The sequence below is a fragment of the Sphaerodactylus townsendi genome, linkage group LG03, assembly GCF_021028975.2.
Source record: "Sphaerodactylus townsendi isolate TG3544 linkage group LG03, MPM_Stown_v2.3, whole genome shotgun sequence".
In the NCBI taxonomy this organism is placed as follows: domain Eukaryota; kingdom Metazoa; phylum Chordata; class Lepidosauria; order Squamata; family Sphaerodactylidae; genus Sphaerodactylus; species Sphaerodactylus townsendi.
The window spans coordinates 30,147,913-30,175,828 of record NC_059427.1 but is presented as its reverse complement, the minus strand read 5'-3'; the positions used below and the strand labels follow the sequence as shown (position 1 = coordinate 30,175,828).

Sequence of the window (27,916 nt, the reverse complement as noted above, 5' to 3'; positions counted from 1 at the left end):
CCCTCATCTATGTCTAAAACACCTAAAAATAAACACCTCAAAATGGTTAATCTTGAAGGTCCCAAGCTTTATATTTCTAAGTGTCATGTCCCCACAGAGGCTTTTGTTATTTCCTCATTAAGCTTTAGTTTCCCCATAGTTAGCATGGTATATTTAGCATTCCGCATAGTTAGCATGGTTCATTGTAGTCTTCTAAGGGAGGGAATTTCAGTTAGCCCCTGACCCTTTAAGACATTTCCCAATAGGCAGTTTCCTTTCTTTACTCAGCAATCCCCTGTTTTAGTTCTGGCCAGTCAGTCAGAGTGAGGTGCCAAGGGTAGTTGGAGACTGGAATATTCGTGACGTACATATTAGTATATGGTGGTCCATAAAGCACGAGTTAAGTTTAACAGCAGTTAGAACTAGATAAAGACTGAAAGAACTGAAAGGAAGCAAGACACAGTGGACTTTCTTGAAAGCAGCCAAGAGAAGACACAGTCTACAGCTTCAAACCTGCTCAAGACAAGCAAGTACTCTGATTTAGATAGACCCAAGGGAGGAACTGGATTCTCTCCAGTAATAAACCTATTAGGATCTTGATTCTCTTCTGTAATAAACCTATTGTTGAACTATTGAACCTGGCTTGTGTCTTCCCCACTCTGTCCTAGCCAAGTACAGGGTGCCAAAATAGATTCACTTGGGGGGGCAGAACACTAAGGTTCACTCATTTCTTCACCTCTTACCTTTGTGTGCTTTTCTACTTATGGCAACATCCTGACACACAGAACTGCCACTCGTTCTAGAAGCTTGAGCATTAAATAGATTTCCAAACAGCATAACAAAATATAAAAGATGATAAAGTTTCCATACTTATAGAGAAATGAAAATTTGGGAAGGTTCAACTTCTCATGGGGTATGAAACACTGCAGCTACCAACTTTCACTTTTCTGTGCCAGAACTCCCTTGCATCTGGTCAACCTTGATATTTTGTCACATTTTTATTCCATTGAGATGAGGATAGCATACATGGTTATGCATTTCCTAATTTTTCCTTTACCACGCTAGGATTGCCAATAACCTGGAGTCTTATTTTTATGTATATGAAAGTTACTACCATATCAAACATATTCATTCATTCATTCATTCATTCATTCATTCATTCATTCATTCATTCACTTATTTATTTATTAGTCTGCCCTAAACCCAAAGGCCTCCAGGAGGGTTACAACATAAAAGTCATAAAATATCGATAAATCTAAAAACAAGTGCAATATATAACAATATAACAACAAAACTTATTTAAAATCCATAAAACCTATCAAAATTCACAAACCTTATTAACATTCATTAAAAAACATTTAAAATACATAAAACCTATTTAAATATTCATATTACCTGAAGGGGGAAACCATCTCTTCAGCCCAAGGCCAAAGAAAATAGGTGTGTCTTTCCCAGTTTTGTAAATGCATATAAAGACGGTTCTTTTCGCACCTCAGGGGGAAGATCATTCCATAGTCTTGTGGTCACCACTGAAAAAGACCTTCGGGTCTCCACCTTTTTTTACCACTAAAGGGAGTGGTACCACCAGAAGGGCTTCATCTTCTGATCTTAGGTCACAGGTTAGTCGATACGGTGAAGGCATTCCTTTAGATATCTGGGGCTTAAGCCATTTAGGGCTTTATAAGTCAAAGGTACCACCTTGAGTTGAGCTCAGTAGCAAATTGGTAGCCAGTGCAGTTCTCCTAAGACCAGCATGATGTGCATCTGGCTAGCAGTACCTGTTAGCAGCCTTGCTGATGTTCTGCCCTAGTTACAGTTTCTGAAGCGTCTTCAAGGGCAACGCCACACAAAGTACATTATATCTTTTAAAAGATAAAATTTATTAATTTTTCACAAAACATAACAAAAGAAAAAAGGATGCAGTGGAAAGGATACTAAGCATACAAACACACAATGGATGGATCTGCACTGATCATCAGTTATACTAAAGGAACATAAAGTATCATCGAGGGCGGTTTCTGCACAGGCTGAAAGCAACGGCTTCAGCCCGGTAAAACACCGTTTTGGCAGGGACCCTCCACACAGGCGCCGCTGCTAAATCAATGCAGCCCACCAAAACGGTGTATTCAAAACTCGCTTGGGGAGCGAGTTTTCCTGCAAATGCCGGCTTCCATCTGCTGCCATGTGAACGGCAGCGGGTGGAAGCCAACGCTTTCCCCTCCCCTCCCCGACCCCAAACACCTCCTTACCTTCTGCTGGCAGCCACGTCACTCTATCGTCGCTCTGAGGAGGGAAGGGGACATGCCCTCTGGTCTCTGGTGTTTCAGCCATCGCTGTGGCCATGGGGCCATGTCCCCTTCCCTCCTCAGAGCGACGATAGAGCGACACGGCTGCCAGCAGAAGGTAAGGAGGCGTTTGGGGCCGGGGAGGGGAATACACGGCTGTGCGGAGCTTGCTCCAACAGCTGCGCATCCCATGGGGACGTTTGTGCGAATGGCCCCAGAGCCTGCATCGGCATGATTAATGCCGATGCAGGCTCTCTCCCTTGGCTGTGCAGAAACAGCTGAAGATTTTTAAAATCTTGAATTATATCAATCACAATATCATGTTTACCTTCAACAGAATTTATTTAGTCAGAAAATAAAAACAGATCATAATCATTAACTCTGATTCAATCATTTGTTCAGCTAACGAAGCTGATATAGATTATCCAGTCCAACTGTAGAATCTTCCTTCCCTATTCTTCTGGGGGGGGGGGATGTATGAATGGCATCCACTTTCCAATATCCTTTATCTTATCCCACCCACACCCACCCCAGGATATGCTAATTTCAAGTAACTAAGACCAAGTTTTTATTTCCCACTGCTTAAGAGGTGGAACATAAATCCCATTCCATGTGGAACTATGAAAGTTCTTGCTTATAACAAGACATAAACAATTAACCATATTTTCTGCTTAGTTACCAAAATAATCTCGACAATTTTCCTATGTTTCAGCTGCAATCCTAAAGATACTTTCCTGGGAGTAAGCCTCATCAAATAAAAAGGGAACTCCCACAAAAATTTAGGATTGCTGCCTTAGATATCAAAAAGTTTATGTGGGAACACAACCACCAGATGTGCGTCAAAAAGGTTTAGGTTATATTTTCTTTCACCGCAATAAAGTTGGGCACTTGAATCATGTGCAGGTTTTAAAGAAATGATCAACTAAATTTAATACAAAGTGCTCAAATACAATGCTACATAGCACCATTTGCACAGAACATTTCAATCATTATTTTGTAGTATTTTTAGAGTTGACCTCTTTTTCGGATCCAGAATAAGTTTCCCCAAATTTGTCCATCCTACAATTTCTTCCTCGATTTTTTTAATGAAACCACTGTCTCTAAATGGAAAATAGGAGATAGAAGATACTGTGCTCTACTCCTTTTTTCAATTAAGTCAGCACATGTGAGAATTTCATCTTGTTCTATTAAATGTCTTGTTGTTTGAAGATGCTCCCGGCTAGTTCCAAATGTTTGTTTCTTCAATGTAAAAGAATTCCAAAGGTGATATATTTTTAGTGATCTTTTTAGTTTTGTTCAACACATTAAATATTTCTCCATGATGTGGAGAAATGCATTTTATTTCTAAGTTTAGGCTTTGCCAAAAAAAAAAAAAAGTCCAGACTTGGTTTTAGACATTTTTCTTTGGTTAGCAAAAGACAACCAGGAAGAAGGAAGTCAATTGCTCCAAATATACCCAGGGAAGTGCCCTACTATCAAAGCTTTGTAAGTGCAAATGGCCCTTCTAGCTAAAGACTATCAAGTGGCTAGCTCACATTTTTGCTGGAATCCAAAGGGAGCAAGTTAATAGGATCTTTGTGCCAAGCCCAGGAAGATTGTTGACCCCCAAAACCAGGTGGATAGAGAGAAGGACCAATTTTGGGCTGATTCCATCTGAAAAAAGGAGCTATACCAGTGGTGGCAAACCTATGGCACGGGTGCCAGAGATGGCACTCAGAGCCCTCTTTGTGGGCATGCACAAACATATCCCCCCCCCCCCCATCAAGGCTGGCCTGGGCCACTGGGCTCGATTACTAGCATTAAACCTAAGACCTAATTTTGGGGAAGCAGTGTAGGTAACCCTGTTAAGCGCTTTTAAGCCCCGCTGATTTTCATGTGAAGAACAAAAGCGTGATCCTTTACCTGGGAGTAAGCTCGGTTGCTGGCAATGGGGCTTGCTTCTGAGTAAACCCTCCTAGGGTCGTGATTCACTCATTGGAAGAGTTTCACAGTTGCTTCAAAGCAAAGCCACCAACTACCACCAAGCTTTCTCCTGAGTAACACACGCCTTGGAGCCAACCGTTTTTTCTAAACCAAAACCTCAGTATTCAGGTTAAATTGCCGTGTTGGCACTTTGCGATAAATAAGTGGGTTTTGGGTTGCAATTTGGGCACTCGGTCTCGAAAAGGTTCGCTATCACTGAGCTATACCATTTCCAGTTGATGATCCATAACAAATACTGGCAAAGAGCAAAAGTGGAACAATGCTTTTCATTTATCTAAGATAAATTAAACTTGTTTAATTATTGGGTCAATGATCAATAATTGGTTAATCCCCAGCCAGTAACCAATTGATTAATCTTAACCAATCGAAACAATCTGGCAGTATGAAATGTGTAATTATTTGATTGTATGTGTAGAGAAGAAGAAGAAGAAGAAGAAGAAGAAGAAGAAGAAGAAGAAGAAGAAGAAGAAGAAGAAGAAGAAGAAGAAGAAGAAGAAGAAGAAGAAGAAGAAGAAGAAGAAGAAGAAGAGTTAGTTTTTATATCCTACTTTTCTCTACTTCAAAGTAGCTTACTATCTCGCCCCACCCCCCACCACCAATCGGTATTGGGAGTGAACTGGGAGTGATCATGTCAACCACCTGAGTAATTTCTCACTCTAGAGTCAGGGTTGGCAACCTCCAGATCTCCTAGGATGCCAACTGATCTCAAGGTGACAGAGATCAATTTTACCTGGAGAAAATGGCTGCTTTAGAAGGCTGACTCTCTGGCTTTATACCACACTGAAGTCTCTCCCCTCCCCAAACCCTGCCCTCCTCAGGCTCTGGAATGTTCTCCTATTAAGATACAGAGAATATTTCATCCAAAGAATGGAAAAAAATAACGTATTTCACAGTGGTGGGATTCAAAAATTTTAGTAACAGTTTCCGATGGTGGTGGGATTCAAACAGTGGCGTAGCGCCAATGGGGCTGGGTGGGGCAGGACGGGGGCATGTCCAGGCATTCCGGGGCGGGGCATTCCTGGGCAGGGCTATGGCAAGGACGCAGGGCGTGCGCGCCCCAGGTGCAGTTCCCCTTCACCCCGCTCTAGATTCAAATAATGACTGTTTAAAGTATTAAAAAAGCAATATACCGTATGGTAGTATATTATTTCTTTTTATATAATTAAATAATAACGTAAGGAGAGAAACCAAAAATTGTTTACAATTGTTAACATATTACAAACATATCTAATTGCGTATTTCTCTCAACCCCCCAACTAAAACATCCTATATTGCCTCCCTCTTTCCCATATTCCCCTCCCTCCCTACTTGCTACTTCCCCTTCAGATTCCTATAACTACTTTATCTATTCCACTTGAAAGAAAACTAACAGAGGGAGAGATCCAAAATCCTTAATCTAAAAGAGTAGTTTAAACTCCTCTCTTTCCAATATAAATTTCAAGGGGAAAAAAGAAAATGAAAAATCTTTACCTATAATACTTTCCCAACCTTTATACCAATGAACAAAAAAATAGAATTACTATATATTGTATGATTTCATACAGTTCATACACATGTGGGGGATGCCATGGGGGGCAGGGGGGCCGCAGGGGACCCTGGAAATGATTTTGCATCCCCCACTTGACGAGATTTGTTGTACCCAGGGACAGAGATTACCCCCTTGTCCCTAGTGGAGTTAATCATTAATAACCGGTTCTCCGAACTGAGAAAATTTTAGTAACCGGTTCTACTGAATAGGTGCGAATAGGCTGCATTCCACCTCTGGTATTTCAGAACCAGTGTAACATCAAAATATAGTTTACTGGCTAAGGCTAAGCCAATTAAGGGTTTGAATATTTTTTACCATTTGTCACAGAACTTTCTTTTTAGAATCTACTTCCATATATACACTTAATTACTATCTCTCATAGATAAGTTGGCCTACAGAAAATTACACAAATAAGACATTACAATCAATTATTCTGACGTATCTCATTTTCTGTCTTGCTGTAAGCCATGTTGTATTGAAACTACAAGCTTACCACTATCCAAATTAGCTTCAAGCTGGAATTAATTGATAACCACCTGCCCTTTTTATATACCCATGGATAATTATGTTTTTTGTTCTTGAGGACAAACAGTTTTGTGTACCATTAAATCTGACATCCTAATTTTTATTCTAAGGCCCTTTCCGCACACGCGCGGTGTCAAGCCTCCACTGGCATAATTTATGCTGGTGGAGGCTTGGGGACCGTTCGCACGCTAGCGCTGAGTGGAAGCGACGGGGAAAGAGGTGTCTTCCCAGCGGTGCGGTTTGCACCACGCTGATGAAAAGACGCCTCTTTGCAAAAACCTTGCTCATTGAGCAAGGTTAAAAGGGGCGGCTTCACGCTGCTCCCAGATGGCCAGGACGGTGCTGCTGCAATGCAGCAGCCCCTCCTGTGCAAACAGCAGCCCAGGGACAGCGTTTTTGCCCTCCCTGGGCCACTGTAAATCGCCCGTGTGGAAAGGGCCTTAGTAACCAATATTATTCCTAACAATCCACTATGCTGTGATGCAACAAATGAAACTCCTGGGACAAAACAGTTGCCCAGACCAAAGACTGATTGAAAAATGACATATGTGAAGAGAACTTGAAATGAGACCACCTTCAGTACAATTGTAAACAGAATTACACCCCACTAATTTTACTGAATTGAATGTGTTTAAAAGGATCCCTGCTTAGGTTGACACTGTTCAACAGATGGACACACTGTTAACAGGTGGAAACATGTCCTTTCAAAGCACTCAGGCCAACTTACATAACGTTCCCCTCTTTTATTTTATTCTCACTATCCTTGTGTGTTAGAAAATGACTCGTCCATGGCCACTTATTGAGCTTCATGGCTGAGCGGGGATTTGAGCTTGAGTCCCCATAATTGCTGTCTGCCTCTATAACCACTCACCCCCTTTTCAAAGTGATCTCTGGGGTATAATAGTCCCTGTTTAGGGATCTACATCTATTCAACAAAGGCTTTTTTCCCAGTCATTAGTGACTGGCAAATAAGCAATGTGTTGGTGTAAAGAAGCCACAGTCTTATGCACTCACAACAGCAAAGCAGAAAGCACAGACATTTGTGTGACCAGCTCTTCTGTTCCACCTTCAAAAGGACTTGTGAGCTTCTTCTGATAATCTTCTGGTTATCCCTGGCGCACACTCTTGTCCGGTGAAATTCTCTGTCCAAAGAGACCTGGGCCTTAATCGATCGTTTTTAGATCTGGAGAGCCTGTAAGACAGAGATGGCTTGTGGTTGAGGGCTGTAACGTTTTTATAATTATGGTATTCTATTTACTGACCCGAACTTTTACGCCCCAACTTGCACTTGTTTATTATCAAGGACTTTGTTTTTATTCTTGTTGTAAACTGCCCTACTTTGGAAAGGGGAAGGGCAGCCTATTAATAATTATTGATATCTTTCTATCTAATTCTGAAGTTTGGCCTCTGCCTGCAAATACTTAAATCTTCATACTCACCCCCAACAGGTTTTTCTGCAGACTCAGAGGATCCCCTGGGTCTGCAGAAAAATCAAAAAAATTTGGGGGGGGGGGGAATCCTCAAGGAGTTTAAATCCTCTCCCCTGCTTTTTGAAAATGCTGGTGATCAAAGCTGTGAGCTGGACCCAGCCACTCTACGAAGGCCCCTTCCGCACATACAGAATAATGCACTTTCAATGCACTTTGAAGCTGGATTGTGAAAGTGGGGCTCATTCCACACATGCAGAATAATGCACTTTCAAACTGCTTTCAGTGCTCTTTGAAGCTATGTGGAATAGCAAAATCCACTTGTAAACAGTTGTGAAAGTGGTTTCAAAATGCGTTATTTCGCGTGTGCGGAAGGGGCCTGGATTGAATGTACATTATTCTGCATGTGCAGAAGGGGCAGAAAACAGCGGAAGCTGGGAGCGACTTCCTTTTGCATCACTGCTGAAGCAGACACCTTCAGTGACGGCTGGCTACTTCAGTGACGGCTGGCCTGGCTCTCTGGGGCTGCAGCCATCCCCGCCATAGATAACCAGGCCCAGCAACTCCTAGAGAATGCCTGTCAACACCAACACCATCTGGAAATCACAGTGACAGTTCTGACAACACCTTGATGAATATGCAACAGCAGACAGAACCCCATGGTGATATTACGGAAACATGCCCTCCTGCACACATGCATAATGGAGAAATCTATTGTTGGGAATTGCTCACAGCATCTCCCGCTCGTAGAGAAAAAAATGGTCACCATTCAGGTCACAGCAATTGTCCAGTTCATAGCCCATTAGTCAGGAGTTCAGCTAGGGTTGCCAACAGCCTGGAGAAACACTGCCCTGTCCTTTTAATAGAGGCTTTATGGGAAGCTCTTTTAACACCAGGCAAAGTTATTTCCCTCCACTTCGTTAAAAGCTTCACCTGCTCATTTTCATGCATTACCCTTCTATTAAAGCAGCAAGATATTTTTTTTCTTCAGATTGCTGACAACGCTAGCGTACAGAAACCATACGAGACAGAACCCCCCAAGGGAAAACCTTGCATCTCACTGTAGAACCACGGAATTCATACAGACAGTACTTAGCAGACTACACACAAAGTGTTTGTACTGGTGTCTGCGTAAGAGGAAGGAGCAAAGGGTAAAGCTGGTAATGAGCTGTCTCTCTCTATAAGTAATTTTGGAGGGTTTTTTTTACTGACCTTTCATGGGAGAATCGGCAAAGCACATGTAAACAACTAAAAACAATTTTACCATAACATCTAGATTCACCTCAGAACAAAGGCTCCAACATGAATCATCCCATAAACTACAAAGTGCTATTTGTTCTTAGACACCAACTCAGTTCCAAGCCAAAAAAATAATAATAATCCAAAAGAGCAAAGTAAGATCTTTCCAGTAAGATCTATAACAAGCAGAGAAAGCAAAACCGCTAGAAATAATGAAATAATAGCATTCCTTTATTTTTATTTATATTATTTATAGTCTGCCTTTCTCAGCCGGACTCCAGGAAAATTCACAGAGTGCGTCCATACAATGGGATATTCAACAAACAATGCAACAGGATTAGGGCTATAGAACCAACCAGAAGGCTAAAACCAGAACAGAAGCAAAGCTTAAGTACTAACATGACACCTTAAGATCCAAAATTCCATAGTAGCACCCTAATTTCAACAAGTGACACGCAGTAGTGTAGAAAATAACATGCATGCCTCTATAAGAGCCAAAGTTTTTAAAGAAGCCACAACTGCTAAAAATCATTCTAAACATTTTGATCATTCCATTTGGTCAGTTTGACATAAGAAAAATGAGCGAGCCAGTGCCGCTATTACCGTGTTTCCCCGAATATAAGACAGTGTCTTATATTAATTTTTGCTCCAAAGGTGCGCTATGTCTTATTTTCAGGGGATGTCTTATTTTTCTGTGTTCTGTTCGTCAGACATGCTTCCAAACAAAAACTTTGCTATGTCTTACTTTCGGGGGATGCCTTATATTTCGCACTTCAGCAAAACCTCTACTATGTCTTATTTTTCGGGGATGTCTTATATTCGGGGAAACAGGGTATGATAATATCCTAATTGCCCCATAGGAAGACAGCTCTGAAAGTTTATACACAAAAAGAAAATGTAAATCATTGTACATAAGTGTAACTTGTATGCGAATGAGATATTTTTCTGAATGGCACAGGTAAATACAGTACTCATCTCCAGCTGCTGTCTGTTTTGCTGCTATGTGCTGCAGTTCCAAACTGGCAAGGAAGACATTTTCATGAATGATTGGCCAGCGCCAGTGATGCCAAATAGAAGATTTTGTGGTGCTGTATTTTTTTTTCCTTGGGAAAATTTCCACCTCATTTATGTAACTATAATCTGTTTATCTGTAGTTGCTGGGTCTCCTCTGCTGCAAATCTATCTTGTTAGATGGACTTACCATGATTTAAATATTTAAATTACTTATTTAACTTTGCATCGGAACGCTTTCCAATTTGGAAAAAATCTGTGTCATGGCCAGTGCTAGCTAAACATTAGAGCAGGGTGCTTGGGGTTTGCTAACACATATGGCTTGTTTCCTGCTGCCTTCTTTAGTGCATGCCTTATCTACAATAATGGAGTTGAATTTCTTATTCAGTTTGTTGGATCTGGAATCCAAAGTGTCACAAGTGTTACCCATCTGCCTTTCCTATGCTCTTGGTTTCCCCTGCCCCCCGCCCCAAGTACAAATTGCCCTTTTACCAAATTTCCCCATCCCTATTGAGTCAGACCATTGATCTGTTAATCTCAGTATTGTCTATGTGTAAGCCATGTTATTTCCACTTTAACATTTACTTTTGATTAAAAGTTTTAGAATGTATGGCTTAGGGAGCAAAAGAACTTAGAGCATGGTCAGTTAGTAAAGCTGCTCACATATGGACCTCAGTCAGTCTGGCCTGCTAATTTCTTTGCAGGTATGTAATAGGCTGAGAACCAGCACAGTTAAAGCGTTGAACTAGGACCTGGAAAATCCAGGTTTAAATCCCCCCTCTGCCATGGGAAGTTGCTGGGTGACCCTGGGCCAGTCATACATTCTCAGCCCCAACCCTGACAGGTAAGAATGGGCAACCTCCAAGTAATACCAGAGTTGTGATGCAGAAGTAGACCATGGCAAACCACCTCTGAATGGTCCTTTCTGCGCAAACCAAATAGAACGTTTCGACCCAGGAAATAAAATGTTTCCTCCATGAAGTTCCACATGGTTTTTAGCCCAAAACCTTTTTTTTATTTTCTGCCTAAACATTTTTTATTTGCCTGCTATTAACAAGCGATTCTTTTTTGAAAACTGTTTTCTGGATGTGATTCTTTGGTGGAAGTGTTTTCACTTGCTGTGCAGATTTAAAACGTTTCCCATGCCACTCCGCAGTCCCCAGACTTCCTCGTCAGGGTTTTTTTTTCTCTTTTGGGAACTGTGTTCGCATAGCTAGAGAATTGCAGCACAAGGCTTTGAAGCCTCAAAGCATCAGATCTAAGAAGAAGTTAAAAAAAGCAACCTAAAACAACCACAACATGACAGCCAGGAAACATTTTTGAGGGGAGGGTGGGGAGGAATACAGACAGGTTTTTGCAAAAATTTGCAAAAATGTTCAGGGGTGTGTGTGTAACCTCTATCTGTGGGTTCTGTGGGGCAGAATTTGGAATCAGTTTGCAACAACAAATTTTAAAAACAAAATAGTTTACTTTCTTAACATATAACATCAAACATCAACATTTAACATCACACTTCAAGGTCCTGTTTTACATTTACAAGTCCTTATATTTACAGTCTACTGATACTGCCAAGTCCAATTCTTCTTTGCAAGAGGGTTAGCTCCTGAAGACTCCAAGGGCTTGATGAACAGGATTCAACATGATGAAGGTTTCCAGGAGAACTCTCACCCATTACAACCACAAAAAAAGAAACCCTGAAATAATAAACTCCAACATTTACAACATAGCAAAAATGAACAACTACCTTCCCAGTAGTTCCCAACAACATTGTAGTTATCTTAACAAGGTGTTAAGGGCTTATAGAAATCAAGGTCCGAATCTGGTAGCCTTGTCTCCTCCAAATGAGCTCTGCAGCCTTCTGCTGCTTTGAGTCTCCACCCCTTACTGGGTCAACCCATTCTGAGCATGGGGGTTACATGTGCAGAAAGGGCCAATGTCTCTTGCCTTGAAAACCCTACAGGGAAACCATAAGTCAGCTGTGACTTGACCCCACCCCCCATAAGTGACTGGCCTAATCAGGGAAAATACCCTAGATGTTGACTGAGGGAACAGCTAATTTTTTGGGGGGGGGGGGGCAGGCCCAAAAAAGTATCCAGACAGAGCAGCAGCAAGAGCCATTGAAGGAGTATACAGGGAAGAAGAAGGGCTGAATTAAGTTAACATTTTGGACTTCCTGTTTTCCTTCTGTTACTGGGCACTGTTTACTAGGATTTGCCTTTGTTCTAAGTGCCCTTTCTGAAGGGCACTGAAGAACCTGTCTCTACAAGTGCTGCCATGTTCATAGGCATTATGATTCAGTTTTGCCTCCGGTTGTACAGTTGTTGGATTTATGATAAATGGTTTACCTTTTGTGATAAATGGTTTGCGATAAATGGGTTTATGATAAATGGTTTCGTCTTCAAACTATAAGACCCTCATTTTTAAAAAAACCCGAAGCAATTTCACATTTTCTTGCCATGTCACAAGGGCGCTGTCACTTATTGATCTGAGCCCCCAGCCCCAACTTTCCAACTGGAAAAGGTCATTTAGGAAAGGGATCAATTTAGCCAGGGTTCTGCAGGGTTACATCGATTCTGACTGTTATTGGCTCTCCAGGATCTCATGTCAATGTCTTTCTCATAGGGTTGACAGATCTGCTCTGGGGGTGGGGGAACATGGCGGATCCCTGTTTTGTGCCTCCTCCCTCTGGCACTAGCCAGATGACTGATGTGGGTTTTACCAGGTGCAAAATGAAGCCTGTCTCTTGATGTTGGTGGTGTGATGATATCATTTCCAGAAGTCATCACATTGTCAAAAGAGGTGGGATCCAGCAGGTTCTCACAGGTTCCCGAGAGTAGGTTACTAATTATTTGTGTGTGCCGAGAGGGGGTTACTAATTGGTGATTTTGCCACGTGATTTTGGCCTTAGTTACGCCCCTCCTCTCAGCAGTAGCGCACAGAACTTGAAGCAGTCTAGCAGGAGGTGCATTGGCGTGCATGGCAGCCTGCGCCTGCATGCATTCGTTTCCCACCCAAGGACCAGCGCAGCGGCCTCATCCTTGCCACAGCCCCGCCCAGGAATGCCCCGCTCCCATCATGCCCCGCCCAGCCCAGCCCAGCCCCATTGGCGCTACGCCACAGTTTGAATCCCACCACCATGGGAACCTGTTACTAAAATTTTTGGATCCCACCACTGATTGTCAACTATGAGGGACGGATTCTAGTATTTGGCCAAAAACTTGGGAAATGATGTCATCATGTTGACATCAAGGCCAAAGCCTCATTTTGCCCCTGCTAAGACCCCCACCCCTCCTCCTGTTGGTTACTGGCAAACCTACTTTCTCATTGCTTTGTACCTGATCCTTTTATACCCGGAGGTAACAGGGTTGCACCTGGAATCTGCTGCATGCAATGCAAAGGCTCTGAACCAACTGAACTATGGTCTATCCTGCCCAGCAGGCTTAATTTGAAAATGGGATTGTAGTGATTGTTTTTATCAATGCGTGCATTTTGTGGGCAAGAAAGAGTAAGGAGGTTTCTCTTCTGGGATTGATTTGTTCTGATTAATTTGAAAAAAAGTATGTTTTTTTAATTTTAGTTTTGGATGGCACTTCACACAAACAGCATGTATCCTGCCCCTTTAAAAGAGCCTGAACATTATTTACTAGGTGATATTATTTACCTCAATGCCAGGAAAAGCTTCAGCGGCCCATTTTAACACATCGAGAGGCAGAACATTTGTTTTTTTTACCAGGCCTGTGTTGGCAACTCCTATTTTTAAAATATTCTATTCTGGTCACACGTGTTAATAAAATTACTTGTACTGAGAGTTTCAGGATAGGGAAGGTTTAAAAGAACAAATGGCACTGGCGTGTGCTCTTTATATATTTACTTGATAGGGGCAAGTCATTTTTTTTAAATCACTCCAGAAATAGAATCATTTAAATGTACATAAAAACCAACTCCTTTTTAGAAAGCAAAATAAAACAAAAGGGATTGAAATAGATTTTAATGGCCTGCTATTAGATTTTATTGTGCTGCTTGTTAAATCTTCTCTTAGATTTTATAGTATTTTTTTCATATGAATCACTTTAAATACAAATTGGCAGGAGCTGCCATCAAGTGTAGGGATTCAATTCAAAGTTTTGGTTCTTACCTGAGACACTATCTGGTCCATGGCCAGGATACCTAAAGGACAGTCTGTTCCCATGTGAGCTTGCCTGAGTTTGGAGGTCTTAATCTGAGGCCTGCTCTGTATGCCCCTTCCCTCTGAAGTGAAGTGGGTGGCCACTAAGAACAGGACCTTCTTTGTAGTGGCACCTCATCAGCGTTACTACAACCCCTCCCCCAGTCCCTCCAGCTGGCCCTGAGTTTCTTAATCAAATTTTTCCACATTCTAAAGCCCCCCCCCCCCCCCCGGCACTTACACATTGCTGATCTGGGGAGGAAAGAGGTTTCTGTGATTTAACTCCATCTTTTTAGATCAATTGTAATCTGACATTTTCATGCTACTTGGGTTTATTAAGCTGTTTATCATGATTTATTTGTGATACAGTTGTTATTATACAGGGCGATTTTGTTTGGAAACCACATTGAAAGTTCAATAATAATTTTTAGACAAAAGTGATGCATCTTGAAGTCCCGTTGGTTTCGCAGCCTATTAGTCTTATCATCCATTTATTCCACAGTAATCCTGAATTTATATCCAAAATAAGTATGATTGTAATACTTGGTAGCAAAGATTCTCAAATAGGCTGTGTTCAATAACAGCAACAATATGAATCCTGTGCTTCTCTAATATTCTGTACCAGTTATTCTGCTGAAATAGTTTCTACTGAAATCAATCAAATTTTTAGAGTAATCCTAAAAATGCTTCTCTGGAAATATAACCCATTGAATAGGCTTGAGTAGGATTCCAAGTAGAGCTGTTTAAACACTTCTGTATCAGACAGAGTGTTTACCGGAGAGGGAAATATCATATACTCTTAAGGCTAAATTAGACATTCTGGGTTTTTAAAGGTTGTCTAGTTTGGCCCTTAGGAAGCCATCTGTCATCTGTATTGCCTTGCCAAGTGGAATGGACCCGCTCTTACTTGAGATCACTTCATGTGCCTCAGTAGCGGATAATGCCAACAGGGCAGGGGGGCGCGTACGATGCCCCGGGTGCGTGCCGGTGTGGGGGCATTACGGAGCGTGGCGGGGTGGGCGGCGCCATGGCAGGGGTGCAGGTGCGCATTTGCCCCGGGCGCAGTTCCCCCTTGCTCCACCCCTGCGCCTCAGTAACCCATTATTTGATTACTAGGCTGTCAGTCCCTCACTTGCGCCACTCACCAACTCTGCCGTCACTGTGACTCACTGCGCTCATGATGTCGTTTGATGGTAGTTTGGATACTGAAAGGACATTTCTGCCTCCTGCAAAGAGTGATGGCAATACAGCATGAAGTAACAACCAGAGCAGTCGTGGTTTTTTGTTGTTGATGAACCATATTCAGAATTACAGCCCCATCCGGGGTTGGGGGGACATGGTTGTGCCAGTGAATTTGCCCTCCCCATGGAACGTGCCCTGATGGAACTGTGGAGATCCGCTTGTGGGCAGCTGCTGTGGCCCTCCCTTGTGGTAGGACGTGATGCTGAAAGCCGCACCAATACCTGTGCCCTCGCTGCCAGCTAAGTGGAGGTGGGGGAGGAGCTGACACTAGTCAGTTTCCACCTGGCCATTGCCCTGTTATGCGGGCAACCAGGTCTTGGGACTTATGCCACCCTTTTGGTGACGTAAATCCATTAAGCCAAATTGGGGCTTTCTGGCATAGGGGAGGCTTTTTTGTGTGTGTGTTTGGCCTCCTCACAATGCTGGAAAGCCCCCTTAAATGGGGCTGCTCAATTTATAACAAATGCCTTGTGCATGTGTAAAGTTCTGTCAAGTTGCAGCCGACTTACGATGACCCCAGCAAGGGGCTTTCAGGGCAAGGGAGAAGCACAGGTGGTTTGCCATTGCCTACCTCTGCAGAGTCTTTCTTGGTGATGTCCTTTCAAAGTATTGCTTAGTTTCTGAGATCTGATGAGATCAGAATGTATCACGCCACCTTACCTCCCAACAAATGGCATACCCTGCCTCTTTCCCAATGGGGGACCCCAAATACCTCTTTCCTCTTTCCCAATGGGTACCCCAAGTGGCTTACATTGTTCTCCTCTCCTCCATGTCATCCTTACAACAACCCCGTGAAATAAGTTAGGCTGAAAGAATATGACTGGCATGATGTAGTGGTTAGGAGCAGCGGACTCTAATCTGGAAAACAAGGTTTGATGCCCTGCTCCTCCACATGAGCGGTGGACACTTATCTGGTGAACTGGATTTGTTTCCCCACTCCTACACATGAAGCCTGCTGGGTGACGTTGGGCTAGTGACAGTTCTTCCGAAGTATCTCTGCCCAACCTACCTCACAAAATGTGGGGAAAAGGGAAGGAATTTGTAAGCCACTTTGACACTTTTTACAGGAGAGGAAGGCAGGGTATAAAGCCAAACTCTTTACCCACATGAGCGGTGGACACTTATCTGGTGAACTGGATTTGTTTCCCCACTCCTACACATGAAGCCTGCTGGGTGACGTTGGGCTAGTGACAGTTCTTCCAAAATATCTCTGCCCAACCTACCTCACAAAATGTGGGGAAAAGGGAAGGAATTTGTAAGCCACTTTGACACTTTTTACAGGAGAGGAAGGCAGGGTATAAAGCCAAACTCTTCACCCAGCAAGCCTCCATGGCAGACTGGGATCCCTTGATGTTCATCTGAAAATTGACCACTGCACCATATTGGCTTTGATAGTTCATGCAGATTCTTAAACCCCTTTTCTTTTGTAAAGGATTAGAAATATTTCACTCTCCCAGTCTGTGCTGCCTTGCTCCCTACTATAAACCTCATAATTTTCCTCTCCTTCACTTTACCTAACAACAACCCTGTGAGGTAAGTTAGGCTGAGAGGATATGACTGGGCCAAAGTCCTCCACCAAACTTCTGAGGCAGATTTGGGATTCAAACCTGGATATCTCAGATCCTGTAATACAGAAAAACCCCAAAACAACTGTGTTGAGGCTGCCCAATCAATTGGGAAAGACTTCCTCATAAAGAACATGCATTTTAATTATACTGCTTACTCAGCAAAATCTTCTTCTTGGTAAACAATGTGTGATATTCTTGAGATTATAATAGACAGTCTTCATATTGGTTAACAATGTGTGGTATACATAAAAGAGTTTTTCTGTTCCTAGTAGTTGGAGGCAAGCACTGCTTATAAGGCCATTGTAGTACAAATTGCTCAGGCATGATCATCGGCTTCCTTACTGCCCACAGGGAAATCAGACCATTTAAACAAATTTGTGTGGTATTCACCACTGACAGTGTCACATATTTTGCCATCTAAACTTCGTTTCTTTTTATACTGAGGTTGAAACCGTAGTCTGACTTTGCTGTCAGTGGACTAGAGTTTCTTACAGCTCACCAATGCTGCTGCTACACTTTACTGAACAAAGAGCTGTTATGTAGATGAACCTCCAATAATGTCAGATCCAGATTCCAATTTGCCTCAGGCTGTGCTCTTAATTCTGGTGGATTCTGCGCGGGGGAAATATAATGGGTTGATGAAGGGAATAACTCGTTTGGGGAAAGTACTTCGCATGGATTCCTTCCTCAAAGCAGAACTGGCCCGTTATGGCCCCTTCCGGACACACGAGGCGACTCAGGTTCGACTCGTGTCGGTGGAATCGTACCTCAGCTCGAGTCCTCCCGTTCCTCCGCACAGCAGCTGACTCGTGTCTGCGGAGCCGAGCTCAGAGGGCAGGACCACCTCCCTGCGCTGCGTTCCAATTGGTTGCTGAGTCCCCTGTTCTGCGCATGCCCAAAGCTTTTCGCCACCGCCACGAGTCTCCCCTTCTGCGCATGGGCAAAATACTTAGCTGTGATTGGCTAGATGGCATAGTTGAGTCGACGGAGATTCCGCACTCCATCGGCTTCGGCTCGAGCGCAACCCGAGTCCACCAGTCGACTCGACCCCCCAGTCGAGCTCAGAAATTCAACGGCAAGAGGGGGGTGAGTCGAGTCAGACACGAGTCCGACGCTACGTCTGTGCGGAGGACTTGGGTCGGACTCCAGTCGATCTAAGGTCGACTCCTACAATGCGGAAGGGGCCTATATTTCCCTCAACCCGTTTTTTCCCCAAAGTCGGCAAAGTTACGATCTTTTTGCAAAATCCTGGGTTGAACCCGCCCCCAAGGGAATGTCACCAGCGCCCAACTGCTTTATTTTTCCCACCTCACCACCAGCTCTCCCGCCCCACATCATGTTAGTTTCGTTTCTGCTGAGCTGCTGACCAGTGTGATAGCCTGCCATTTCAGAAATGTCCCCCAAGCACGTTTTCTCCCCATGGCAGTGACTGTGAGTGCCATTTCACCCAAATGTATACAGCAACGGATTCACAACAAATTTCTTTTTTAGGTGCTCAAAGCACACAGCTAGGCAAGATGCACACGTTTGGATGTGGATGGGACATATTGCTTTGCTCCCTTTTTGATCAAATCCCCGCAGTTGTATTTTTCTAGAGGGCTGGGCAGAGGTTGGGAAGGAGAATTCTTATATCTCCACTCTGCCACCTGGTCAATTTGTGGAAGGGAGTCAGAAGGGTCTCAGGACAGATAGGAGGGGAAAGCTTAGTGACTGGGATTTATATTTTCTTTTTGGCCCCTTCCACACACGCAAAATAATGCGTTTTCAAACCACTTTCACAACTGTTTGCAAGTGGTTTTTGCCATTCAACACAGCTTCAAAGAGCACTGAAAGCAGTTTGAAAGTGCATTATTCTGCATGTGCGGAATGAGCCTTTGTGAGTTTTGAGTACTCAAAATCCATCAATGGTTCCCTCCCCCACCCAAAATGAGGCAAACTACAGGAAACACATCCATCATCTAATTATGACTCACTTGTCCAGTAGAGCCTTTGTTCTCTTTAAGACCAAAATTTAAACAAGAGATTGGTGAAGTTTGCCTCCTCTGGTGAAGTTTCACCTGCTGAATTTCTGCTCACCTCACAACTCTCAAAGGCGTAAGAGCTCTAACAACAAAAACAACCAGAGCAAATTGGCAACTCTAGCCCAACTCTGGAAATAGTTCCTATGGCCTTAGGAGTTGTGTAGAATTGAAAATACTGCTTTCCTCATCAGTACTGTGACATAAAAAGTCATACTTGGAGAAATTCCATCTACTATGTAATCCTTTCAACAAGGTTTGAGCCGTTTCATTATCTGCATCTGGCTAACCTAGACTCTGATCCCCATCACCAAAACCAAGGGTGGGGGAGTGCAAAACACTTAAATCGGAGCATTTTGAAGACTCTTTTGCTTAGGGGTGAAAATGTAATTAGATATTGGGCCAAAACACTGTGGAAAATCTCACTTCATTAGAACTGCCTGGCCCTGTTTTGCCAAAGGCACTAAAATGTACTCCAAAAAAACGAAGTGGGTTTGAATCCCTTCCTCCAACTAATCCTTTTATGGGGGAAAGGCTGGAGTTTCATTACAGCACCTGAAATTATCATGTAAAAAGTGAAATGGGGTTTCATGGTTGAGCACCTAAAGTTATCAGGTAAGTGGTGAACTGGAAGATAGCTGTCCAAAAGCTGCTGCCCATCAAAGTAGACATCGCTGACAAACCAATAGTCTGACTCAATGATATGTCTGTGGGGATGGAGAAGATTAGGAGTTTGGATTTATACTCCACTTTTCTCAACTGTAAGGAGTCACAAAGTGGCTGACAAATTCCTTCCCTTCTCCCCACAGCAGATACTTTGTGAGGCAGGTGGGGCTGAGAGAGTTCTGAGAGAAGTGTGACTGATCCAAGGTCACCCAGCAGGCAGGCAGTGCCCAAAGTGACTTTTTGTTGCTTCTTAGGGGTGGTGATTTAATGTGGTCTGAATTAAACCATGAGTGGAGTAAGAATAAAACCAAGATGGAACCCAATTCATATCTTTCAGGAAGAATTATGAGGGGCCAAATAGAATGGAGGAGATTCCCCTCTCCCCTTGAGCCTAAAGTCGCCAGTTCTTTTGTAACTGTTGGGATTTGTTTTTGGTTTTTTTTGCTTGGTTTGCTTCTTAAGGTTATTTTTTTCAAAGTTTTCTTTTGCAATTATTGGCACTGAGAATAAAAATTGCAAAACAGTTCTTAGTCTCTGGTTCAATTATTCTGATTAGAAGACATCAAGAGTTTGGACTTTGAAGAAAGCAAGCGCAATGCCCACCGGTGATTGTAACATTTTTAGTAAAATCACAAAACAGTTAAAACTATTTATAGTGGGCATTATTCAGCCAAAACACCATTAGAAAAGCATAATCCTAAACAGAGTTATGCCCTTCTGAAATCAGTTGAAGAGAATGGGTTTAGAAGGATGTAACTCTGTTTAGGATTGCACTGTCACATTAGTTGGGACAGCACGCAGCACATAATGCCCAGAAACAAGTTCCATTTAAAACAACTGAATTTGCTATCAAAAAACAGGATTCTGATGCAACTTCCCCACTGAAAAGGATAGGGTTGCTTCATTTGCAATAGATTGTAATCCACATTTGCAGTCTGGAATTTGTGGCATACTGTGGTCGATGATAGAGTGTTGGGTTCAGATGGAAGAAGTCAAAGACTGAACATGATGTGCTTGGTTATGAAATTCACCAGGTGGCTGTGGGTGTCATTCTGAGCATATATATCTAAACAATAAGTACCACCAGAGGTGTACCGCCCATTGGGCAAAGTGGGCAGTTGCCCAAGGCGCAGACATTTTTAGTCATATGGGGGTGCCTGATTTCTAAGCCCTGCCCACTCTGGCTAAGCCCTGCCCACTCTGGACAGTGGTCCACAAGCCACCAGAGGCAGAGCAGGAAGACGGGGGAGTTCTACCTCCAGTGAACTTGGGCTGCTGGGGCCGTTCAGGAAGGGTGAGTGCCACGGCCAGGCTGCTCTGCCCATGGAGGGGCATCAAACTCAAGTTTTGCTATGGGCTCCACTTTGCCTAGGTACGTCACTGAGTACCACCCTGCCTGTGGGATTTTGGGAACCATAATTATGGGCCTGTGTAAATCAAATTCACCTTTAAATCATAAAAGTGTTTTATGAACTACATTTCTACCCTCCAGTTATGCCTCCAGGTAGGATCACTGTTGACTGTGGATTCCTATACAGAGTTACTATTGTAACAGCATTATATCATGCTATATGCTTGCAAAATGCCAGTTTTAGCCAGAGTAGTGATATAGTTACTCCATCACAATAATTTTAAATTGGCAAGTGCTGGGAGATGAACAGCATTCATTCATGACATCATCTTTACGCTGCTTGTTTTCTATGCACAGGTGCCATCATAGATGCATCACTAGTGAGCATCACAGTGTTTGGAGAGGGTGGTGAAGAAGTTGGCAAAACGTTGACATTGTTCTCTGTCTCTCTCTTTTGGACTGTCTTTTACTTGTTGGTGTCACAGTTCTGCTGGAAATCCAGTTCATCGCATCAATATGAATTCTGAAGTAAAGGCAGCCATTTTAACTCAAGGACTGCCCATTATGCTTAACGATGATCATTTCCACACATGTCAATGAAACATTTGGAAAACATTTTCAATCACACACCCCCCCCCCATTTGCTCACACTCAGCCCTTCAAAACGATTCCTGCCCATTTTCTGATTATTTTTTTTTACTTCTCTGTGGATCCGATGTTTCGATATGTCAGAACCTCATGCTGTAATTCTTCAGAGGTTGTGTCTTTATAGCTACGAAGACATAGCCCCCCAAATTAAAAAAAAATCCTGAAAAAATGAGTGAGATGACAGAGCGAGCACAGAACATGGCGCTGAGGAGGAAGTCCAGAGACTGCAGACAGGCGTGGGATGGGAAAGGCATGGGAAATGCACGGCAAGGCAAAATATTTTGAAAATGTTTTAAGAAAAGAATTGCTGAAATAGAGGATGCATTTAAAACATTTTTCAGGCTGGGAGTACAACGTTTGGGTTAAAAATGTTGCGGAACTCCTCAGAGGAAACGTTTTATTTCCTGTCTTAAAATGTTTCGTTTTGGTTGTGTGGAAAGGGCCTATGGCTCCCATAGATTTCGCTGTGTCATATGGCTCCGTTTACTCAGAAGAAAGTCCTATTGATTTCAATGGAGTTCAATACAAAGTCAACATTCTTTTTTCCCTTTTTTAAAGTTTAACAATTTTATTTTTAAAAGTAAAATAATAAAAATCAAGTACACAAATGGTCAATACACACAGAGAATTAACACAGCCTAGGATATAGATAGAGTTGAGGGTAAAGGTCTAGAATAAATTGGAATGTTGTTGGGGGGGGAGATGATAATTACCATATCTTGAAGAGGGGGTCTGGAAAAGCAGAGATCAATGTCCACACTGAGCTCCAAGGAGACAGGGTAGAAGCAGATAGCATGCAGTGCAATAGATACACTAGGTACTGATTGCAGGGTAGACAGCTAATTTACAGGGAAGATCAGAACCTCTAGCCATGCTAAGAGATTTTTTTATCTCCCCAGGACAAAGGCAGCTCTTGATTTCTGGGACAGAACAAGAGGTGGCCAATTGTTAACATTCTTTTTTTCCAACAGCAAACAAACCTTTACATTTTTGCAGAAGGCTCAATGGCTCTGAATAAAAAATAACTAAGATGGCACCTTATTGCACAGGTGGAACAAAATGAACCACTACAAAAATTAAGAAGCACATTCTTGTCCTGTTTTGTTATTCAAATAGTAAGATGGGATTTTGTGGCTGGTGGCCACTCTTTGTCTCGCAAGAGTGGGGGAATCCCCAGCTCAGCAAAACCACAAAAAGGTTTTCACTACCAGGAAGGGACAGGAAAAGCACTATGATGATTATGTTTTCTAGAATGTTGAGATCACTGTTAAAATAGCAACATTTGCCTGGATAGTAAGCAAAATCAAGAATGTAATAGATAACTGATAATGAATTTAGTGTATTAATCACTTGTGACTGGCATTGTTTGCAGCTATTTAAATCCATTTTAAAAGTTTATCCCCCTAAGTATGGTAGGAAAAAAATGGATATTAAATCGATCTGCATGTATAACCAGGACTACGCTTAGATAAATGGGTATGAATTTAATTTAGTACATTGGATTAGTAAGGTTTTGATCCTAATTGTAAAGTTGGAAGCGTAGTTTTGTCGTTTTAAAATTAATATTTATGTATGTAAATCCCTTTGATATCAACCTGGTCAATGGCTGTCAATAAATCCTGCCTGCTAAAAAGGTTTTCACACTCCATAAAGTGTTAATAAAGTGCCGGATCGTTCCAGATTAACTCTTAATCCAGGGCTGGATCAATAGATGCGGAGTTTACCGGCGGCTGCCTGTAATTTCAAAGGCTGGAAGTCGCTTCCTTCTTTTTGGAGAGAACAAATTATAGCAGAGGGGGAAGAATTCAAGCGGGCCCTTTTAGCTTTCCTGAAGGGGAGGAGGAAGGAGCGCACAATGGGAAACCAAAGGGCAGCCACTCCACTGGGTCGCTGCGATTATTCTGTCTCTCCGTGTTGGCAGCTCAGGCTGCAGTTTGCTCCCTGTGATCCCTCCTCAAGAGTTTCAGGGGGCTCTCTGATCTCCAAAGCTCTTTTGACCTCTTTTCCCCAGAAGCTGGCGGGGGGGCCGGCGGGGGGGGGGAAGAGTTTCTAATAATAATACCGATCCTCACCATGCAGTCCTAACTAACACCTTGGGGAAGCGCACCAAAACGCACAAGCAGATTTTGGTTTGTTTGTTTAAAGCCATGTTTAAGAGGGGGGGGGGGGGACGAAACATGACATCACAGAAGGATAACCAGCTCCCTTCCCCCCGCTCCCCTCCTTAAGTGGAGGCGGGATCTCTGGGCATTTGATCTGGCGGATCTCGCCCCTCCTCCGGGATCCTAAACTGGTTCCCAAGCGCTCTGGTCGTCCAGCAAACAGGGGGGAGAGGGAGCGAGGGAGGGAAGGCAGGAAAGCAGGCAGGCAGCCCCCCAAAAGTGCCGCCGCGTCTTTTCCCTGCTTCCTGGCCAGTGCCCTCTCTTTGCACCATGCTGGTGCATCCGATCCTCCCGGTCCACTCTCCAGAGCCGGCAGTTCTGGCCCCGGCGGAGCCCAAACCGGAGGAGACCAAGCCCCACGTTTCCTAAAAGTGAAGTTCTGGGAGGAGGGGGGGAGAAGCCGAGGAGGGAGGGAGAGGAAAAAAAAACTCCCTCAAGTTTTGGCTCCGACCCACCTCCCCTCCCCTCTCCGCCCCCCCCCTCCCGCAGCAAGAAGGCGAAAGAAGGGTGGAATCACTTTTTTTTTTTTTGCAAAACGGGGGGGTGCAAAGGCCGGCCGCTGCAACGGAGCGGCGCAAACCACCATGCAGCTTGCGTTATGGGCGGTGGGATTAAGCACGCTGCTCCTGCAAGACTTCTTGAATGTAGCCGGTGCAACAGCAAGGATTCAGGGGTTGCATCCGAGACAAGGTAAGATGCTGGCAGCAGAAACAGTTTTTGAGGGGTTTGTTGTTGTTTTTAAGGGGGGGAAGTTTGCTGTTGCTTTGCTGGGGGCTTGTGCGGTGCCGCAGTGGGGGGCAATTCTGCTGAGCGGCATTGAGCATCTGTAATTGCAATCGCCGGCAGTCTCCGCCTACAGAGGTAGCCCCGCAATATTACGCTCGGTAGCCCTTGGGTCGGCGATCTGCGCCCCAAACTTCAGAAAACAAACCCCCGGCGTGTCACGTGTGTTTCTGCTCCGAGCAGCTGCAAACTTCTGCTTGTCCCGAAACTTTGATCTGTTCCATTTCAGATCTCACATCGCTTCCCCCCCCCCCTCCCTCCCCCGGCTGTAGTTACAAACTGTTATAAAATCGGTTGCTACTCTCTCCAACGGGGGTGAGAATTTATTCATTGCCAAGATCTGTGGCTTGGGAAAAAAAAAGTCCTAATTTCCAACGCCTTATGGGGTTATGTTCTATTAGCGTAGCAGCGTTCATGCATGGGTATATGGTAGTAGGCGGGCTTCCTAAACTATGCTTGCAGTCGCTAGCGGGTTTGCTCGCTTGCTATTTTGCAATGTCCAGCCTTGTTATATAAGAACCGACTGGTTATGTGCATGCATCCCTTTTGCAAGGCAGCTCAGGGGCCATTGCGCTAACCGGGAAGCTCCCTCACTCTCTGTTTGCTGCATGAAACCCTCTTATTTGGGTGCTTTGCTTAAGAGTGTAGAGGAAGGGAAACGAAGGCATCACTTGGTGATCAAACAGCACGTTAGAAAAGGAACAACTAGACAGTAGTCTGGCAACAACCCGGGTCTCACCCCCAGTTTTTACCACTGATGTGGGGGGTAGGGGGTTGCTGTTGCACCTAATACAGCTGCTGGCTCCTTCCCCCCCTCCCCCGCAGTCGTCTCACGTGGTAGAAGTAACCCTAAATAGTTCTGGACACCAGCACACCAACACGCCTCCGCAGTGTGCTCACGGGCACTGTTGTGTTAACTTTTTTTTTCGTAGCTAAACTTCTGGACGCGCTGAGCGAGTACGAGATAGTGACTCCGACCCGGGTGAATGAGTTTGGAGAGCCCTTCTCTGCCAAGGTCCACTTTCAAAGAACGAAGCGGAGCCTGCCTTTGGAGACTGAGCCCTGGGGCCTGGATGCTACCTCCTCCTCCTCTTCCTCCTCCTCCAGTGCCACCCAAACCCACTACAAGCTCTCTGCCTTTGGGCAGCACTTTTTCTTCAACCTTACAGCCCATGCGGGATTTATTGCCCCTCTCTTCACTGTCAGCTTCCTCGGAGAGCCAGGGGTTAACCAAACAAACTTTTACGCCGCAGAGGAAAGCGATATTAAGCACTGCTTCTATAGAGGCCATGTCAATACCAAGCCCCAACATACTGCCGTGATCAGCCTCTGTTCTGGGATGGTAAGTGTCTGGTTCGGAGCCTGTTTCCTTTGGACTCCCCCTTTTTACTTGCAGAACAGAACCACGTTGTCTGATTTAAAAAACTTCTACTTAACTCTCAGTGTCTTTTGGGTTCATGGATCCCTGAAAGTCCTGGATGTGGTTTTCTACAGCCTCTCTGGATTGCAGGGGAGGGGAAGTTGAATTAAAAGATCAAAGAGTTAAAACAAAACCCCTTTTCCCTTTTAAAAAAAAGGTTGTTTTGTGCTGATGGATGTTGCAACTTTGAGCTTTTCGCTTTTCACCCCACCCACCCCCCCTTTAACTTCAAAACACACTGCAGCTTAGGAAAAGCTAGCTACACACATCTAAACTTCCATCTCCTTCCCCACTGGTGGGAAAGTTAAGACAGCATCATCCGTGAGATCTGGTTTATCTTTTAAAGGAAATAGATAGGTAAGGGGGCGGGGGGGGGGGCGTTTGGAGCAAATAAGGAACTGCCAAGGACCAGCCAGGGTGATTGGCAAATGCTGTATTTTCTCCAAAGAGCCATTAGAGCCAGGTACTTTTCCCCGCACAGCAGTGGTGACCGAGGCAACTTTGAAGGGGAACTGGTCTGACGTCTGGCCAGGATCGCAATGGGAACGGAAGCAAGGAGGAGGGGTTACCCCAGGCGGCTTTTGGAGGAAGGGGGGGGAAGATGGGCGGTTTGGGGCGGGGGATACTCAGCCAGAACCCTAAACAAAGGTGGAGCTTTGCGCCTGGGCGGGTTTCTTTCCTCCACTCCCTCTAGGGATGAAGTTTTACTCCAGATAGGAGACTCCCTTAGCCTTGTTGACACAGTAATTCTGTGCCCCTAATCACCCTTGCTTTTAAAGAGTCGTTGAAAAGGGTGGGTGGGAGGCTATGTCATATAAGTTATATACGATGCTGTCAGTTCTGTGACGAGTTCTTATTAAGTGAGCCCCTATCCTACGGGTTATAAAGGAAAGTAGAGAACGATACTGTGATCTTTCATCTGTGAGTGTTCAGAAGATCTTTCAGAGCAGTAATATGATGCTCTTACTTCTAAAGTTTGGGCATCCCTGCTTTGCGTAGCTTCCAGAATTAGCACTTGGGCTGACTGGAGGGGGGCAGTGGTGTGGCATTTTTATTTTCTGATGGGGAATATATTCTTCTAACATCACTGAGTGAAAAGGATTCTTTTCCTTTCCCCCACCCCACCCCCTGTTCCTGAGGAAGAGAAGCAAAGCAGCCAAGTTCAGCCATACTCACCCACCAGGTAGGGCTGTCCGGCAGTTGGGGGTCCCCACTGGCAGTCCCTTAAAAACAGTACTTCAAAAGGTGAACGGGGAGCTGTGAATGGGAAGTCCCGTTGTTCCTCCCCCACCCCAAACAATCTTTGTTTCCTCCCAAGTGCTGCCTGCGCAGTTGTAGTAATCTCACTCCTTGTTGTTGTGGTGGTGTTCGGTGGGCGGAGGCAGCGGGAAGGAAGGCAGGGCTGACGTCCGCCCGGATTTCTGCCGGGGAAGACCCAGCAGGGGGTGGGAGTGTATTATTCCAGACATGCGTGGAGAGGATTATTCCCACCCACCTCCTCATGGAGAAGGCATCACCCGAACTTTGGCATTGTGAGACTCCTTGTGCGAACGACCTTAAGGGAATCCAGGATCTTCTCAGGCCCCTCCTTAGTGTTGGAAACTTTAAGGTGGAAAGGGGGAGAAAGAAGTCTTGAGAGGTCTTTCTTGGGGGGGAGGGGGGGCACAGAGAAAGCAGCCAATATGTTGAAGATACATATAAGCAATGTATCTAACAAGTGCCTTTCATGAGTAGGCAAGATGTTTGTGTGTTTCATCCAGTTGAACTAATATTTGTGAGATCAGATTCCTTGAGGGAAGAAATTCTGTCTGAGAAAGGGAAATTTCCCCTCAAATGCTTTAACCTCCCCCCCACCCCCCACCCCGTCTGCATAGTTAATTGAAATTTAGCAGCATTTTAAAAGATTAACAGAACTT

The 27,916-nt window shown here is 44.1% G+C and overlaps 1 protein-coding gene and 1 long non-coding RNA gene across 3 annotated transcripts in view; one reads left to right on the top strand and one right to left on the bottom strand.

Annotated features, from left to right (window-relative positions):
• Positions 1–4,731: 4,731 nt before the first annotated feature.
• On the bottom strand, positions 4,732–27,372 carry LOC125429943. The gene is made up of 3 exons (XR_007244070.1): positions 27,177–27,372; positions 7,315–7,492; positions 4,732–5,081 (listed from the first exon to the last, which is right to left on the bottom strand). It is a non-coding gene; the product is annotated as an uncharacterized LOC125429943 (long non-coding RNA).
• Positions 23,705–27,916, top strand: part of ADAMTS9 (ADAM metallopeptidase with thrombospondin type 1 motif 9) — a 211,691-nt gene continuing 207,479 nt past the window's right edge. For both annotated transcript variants that reach the window (XM_048491555.1, XM_048491554.1), the window contains exons 1-2: positions 23,705–24,487; positions 25,513–25,922. In XM_048491555.1, coding sequence (XP_048347512.1) covers positions 24,382–24,487; positions 25,513–25,922 — 516 coding nt within the window. In that variant the 5' untranslated portion in view covers positions 23,705–24,381. The remainder of the gene's footprint in view (positions 24,488–25,512; positions 25,923–27,916) is intronic.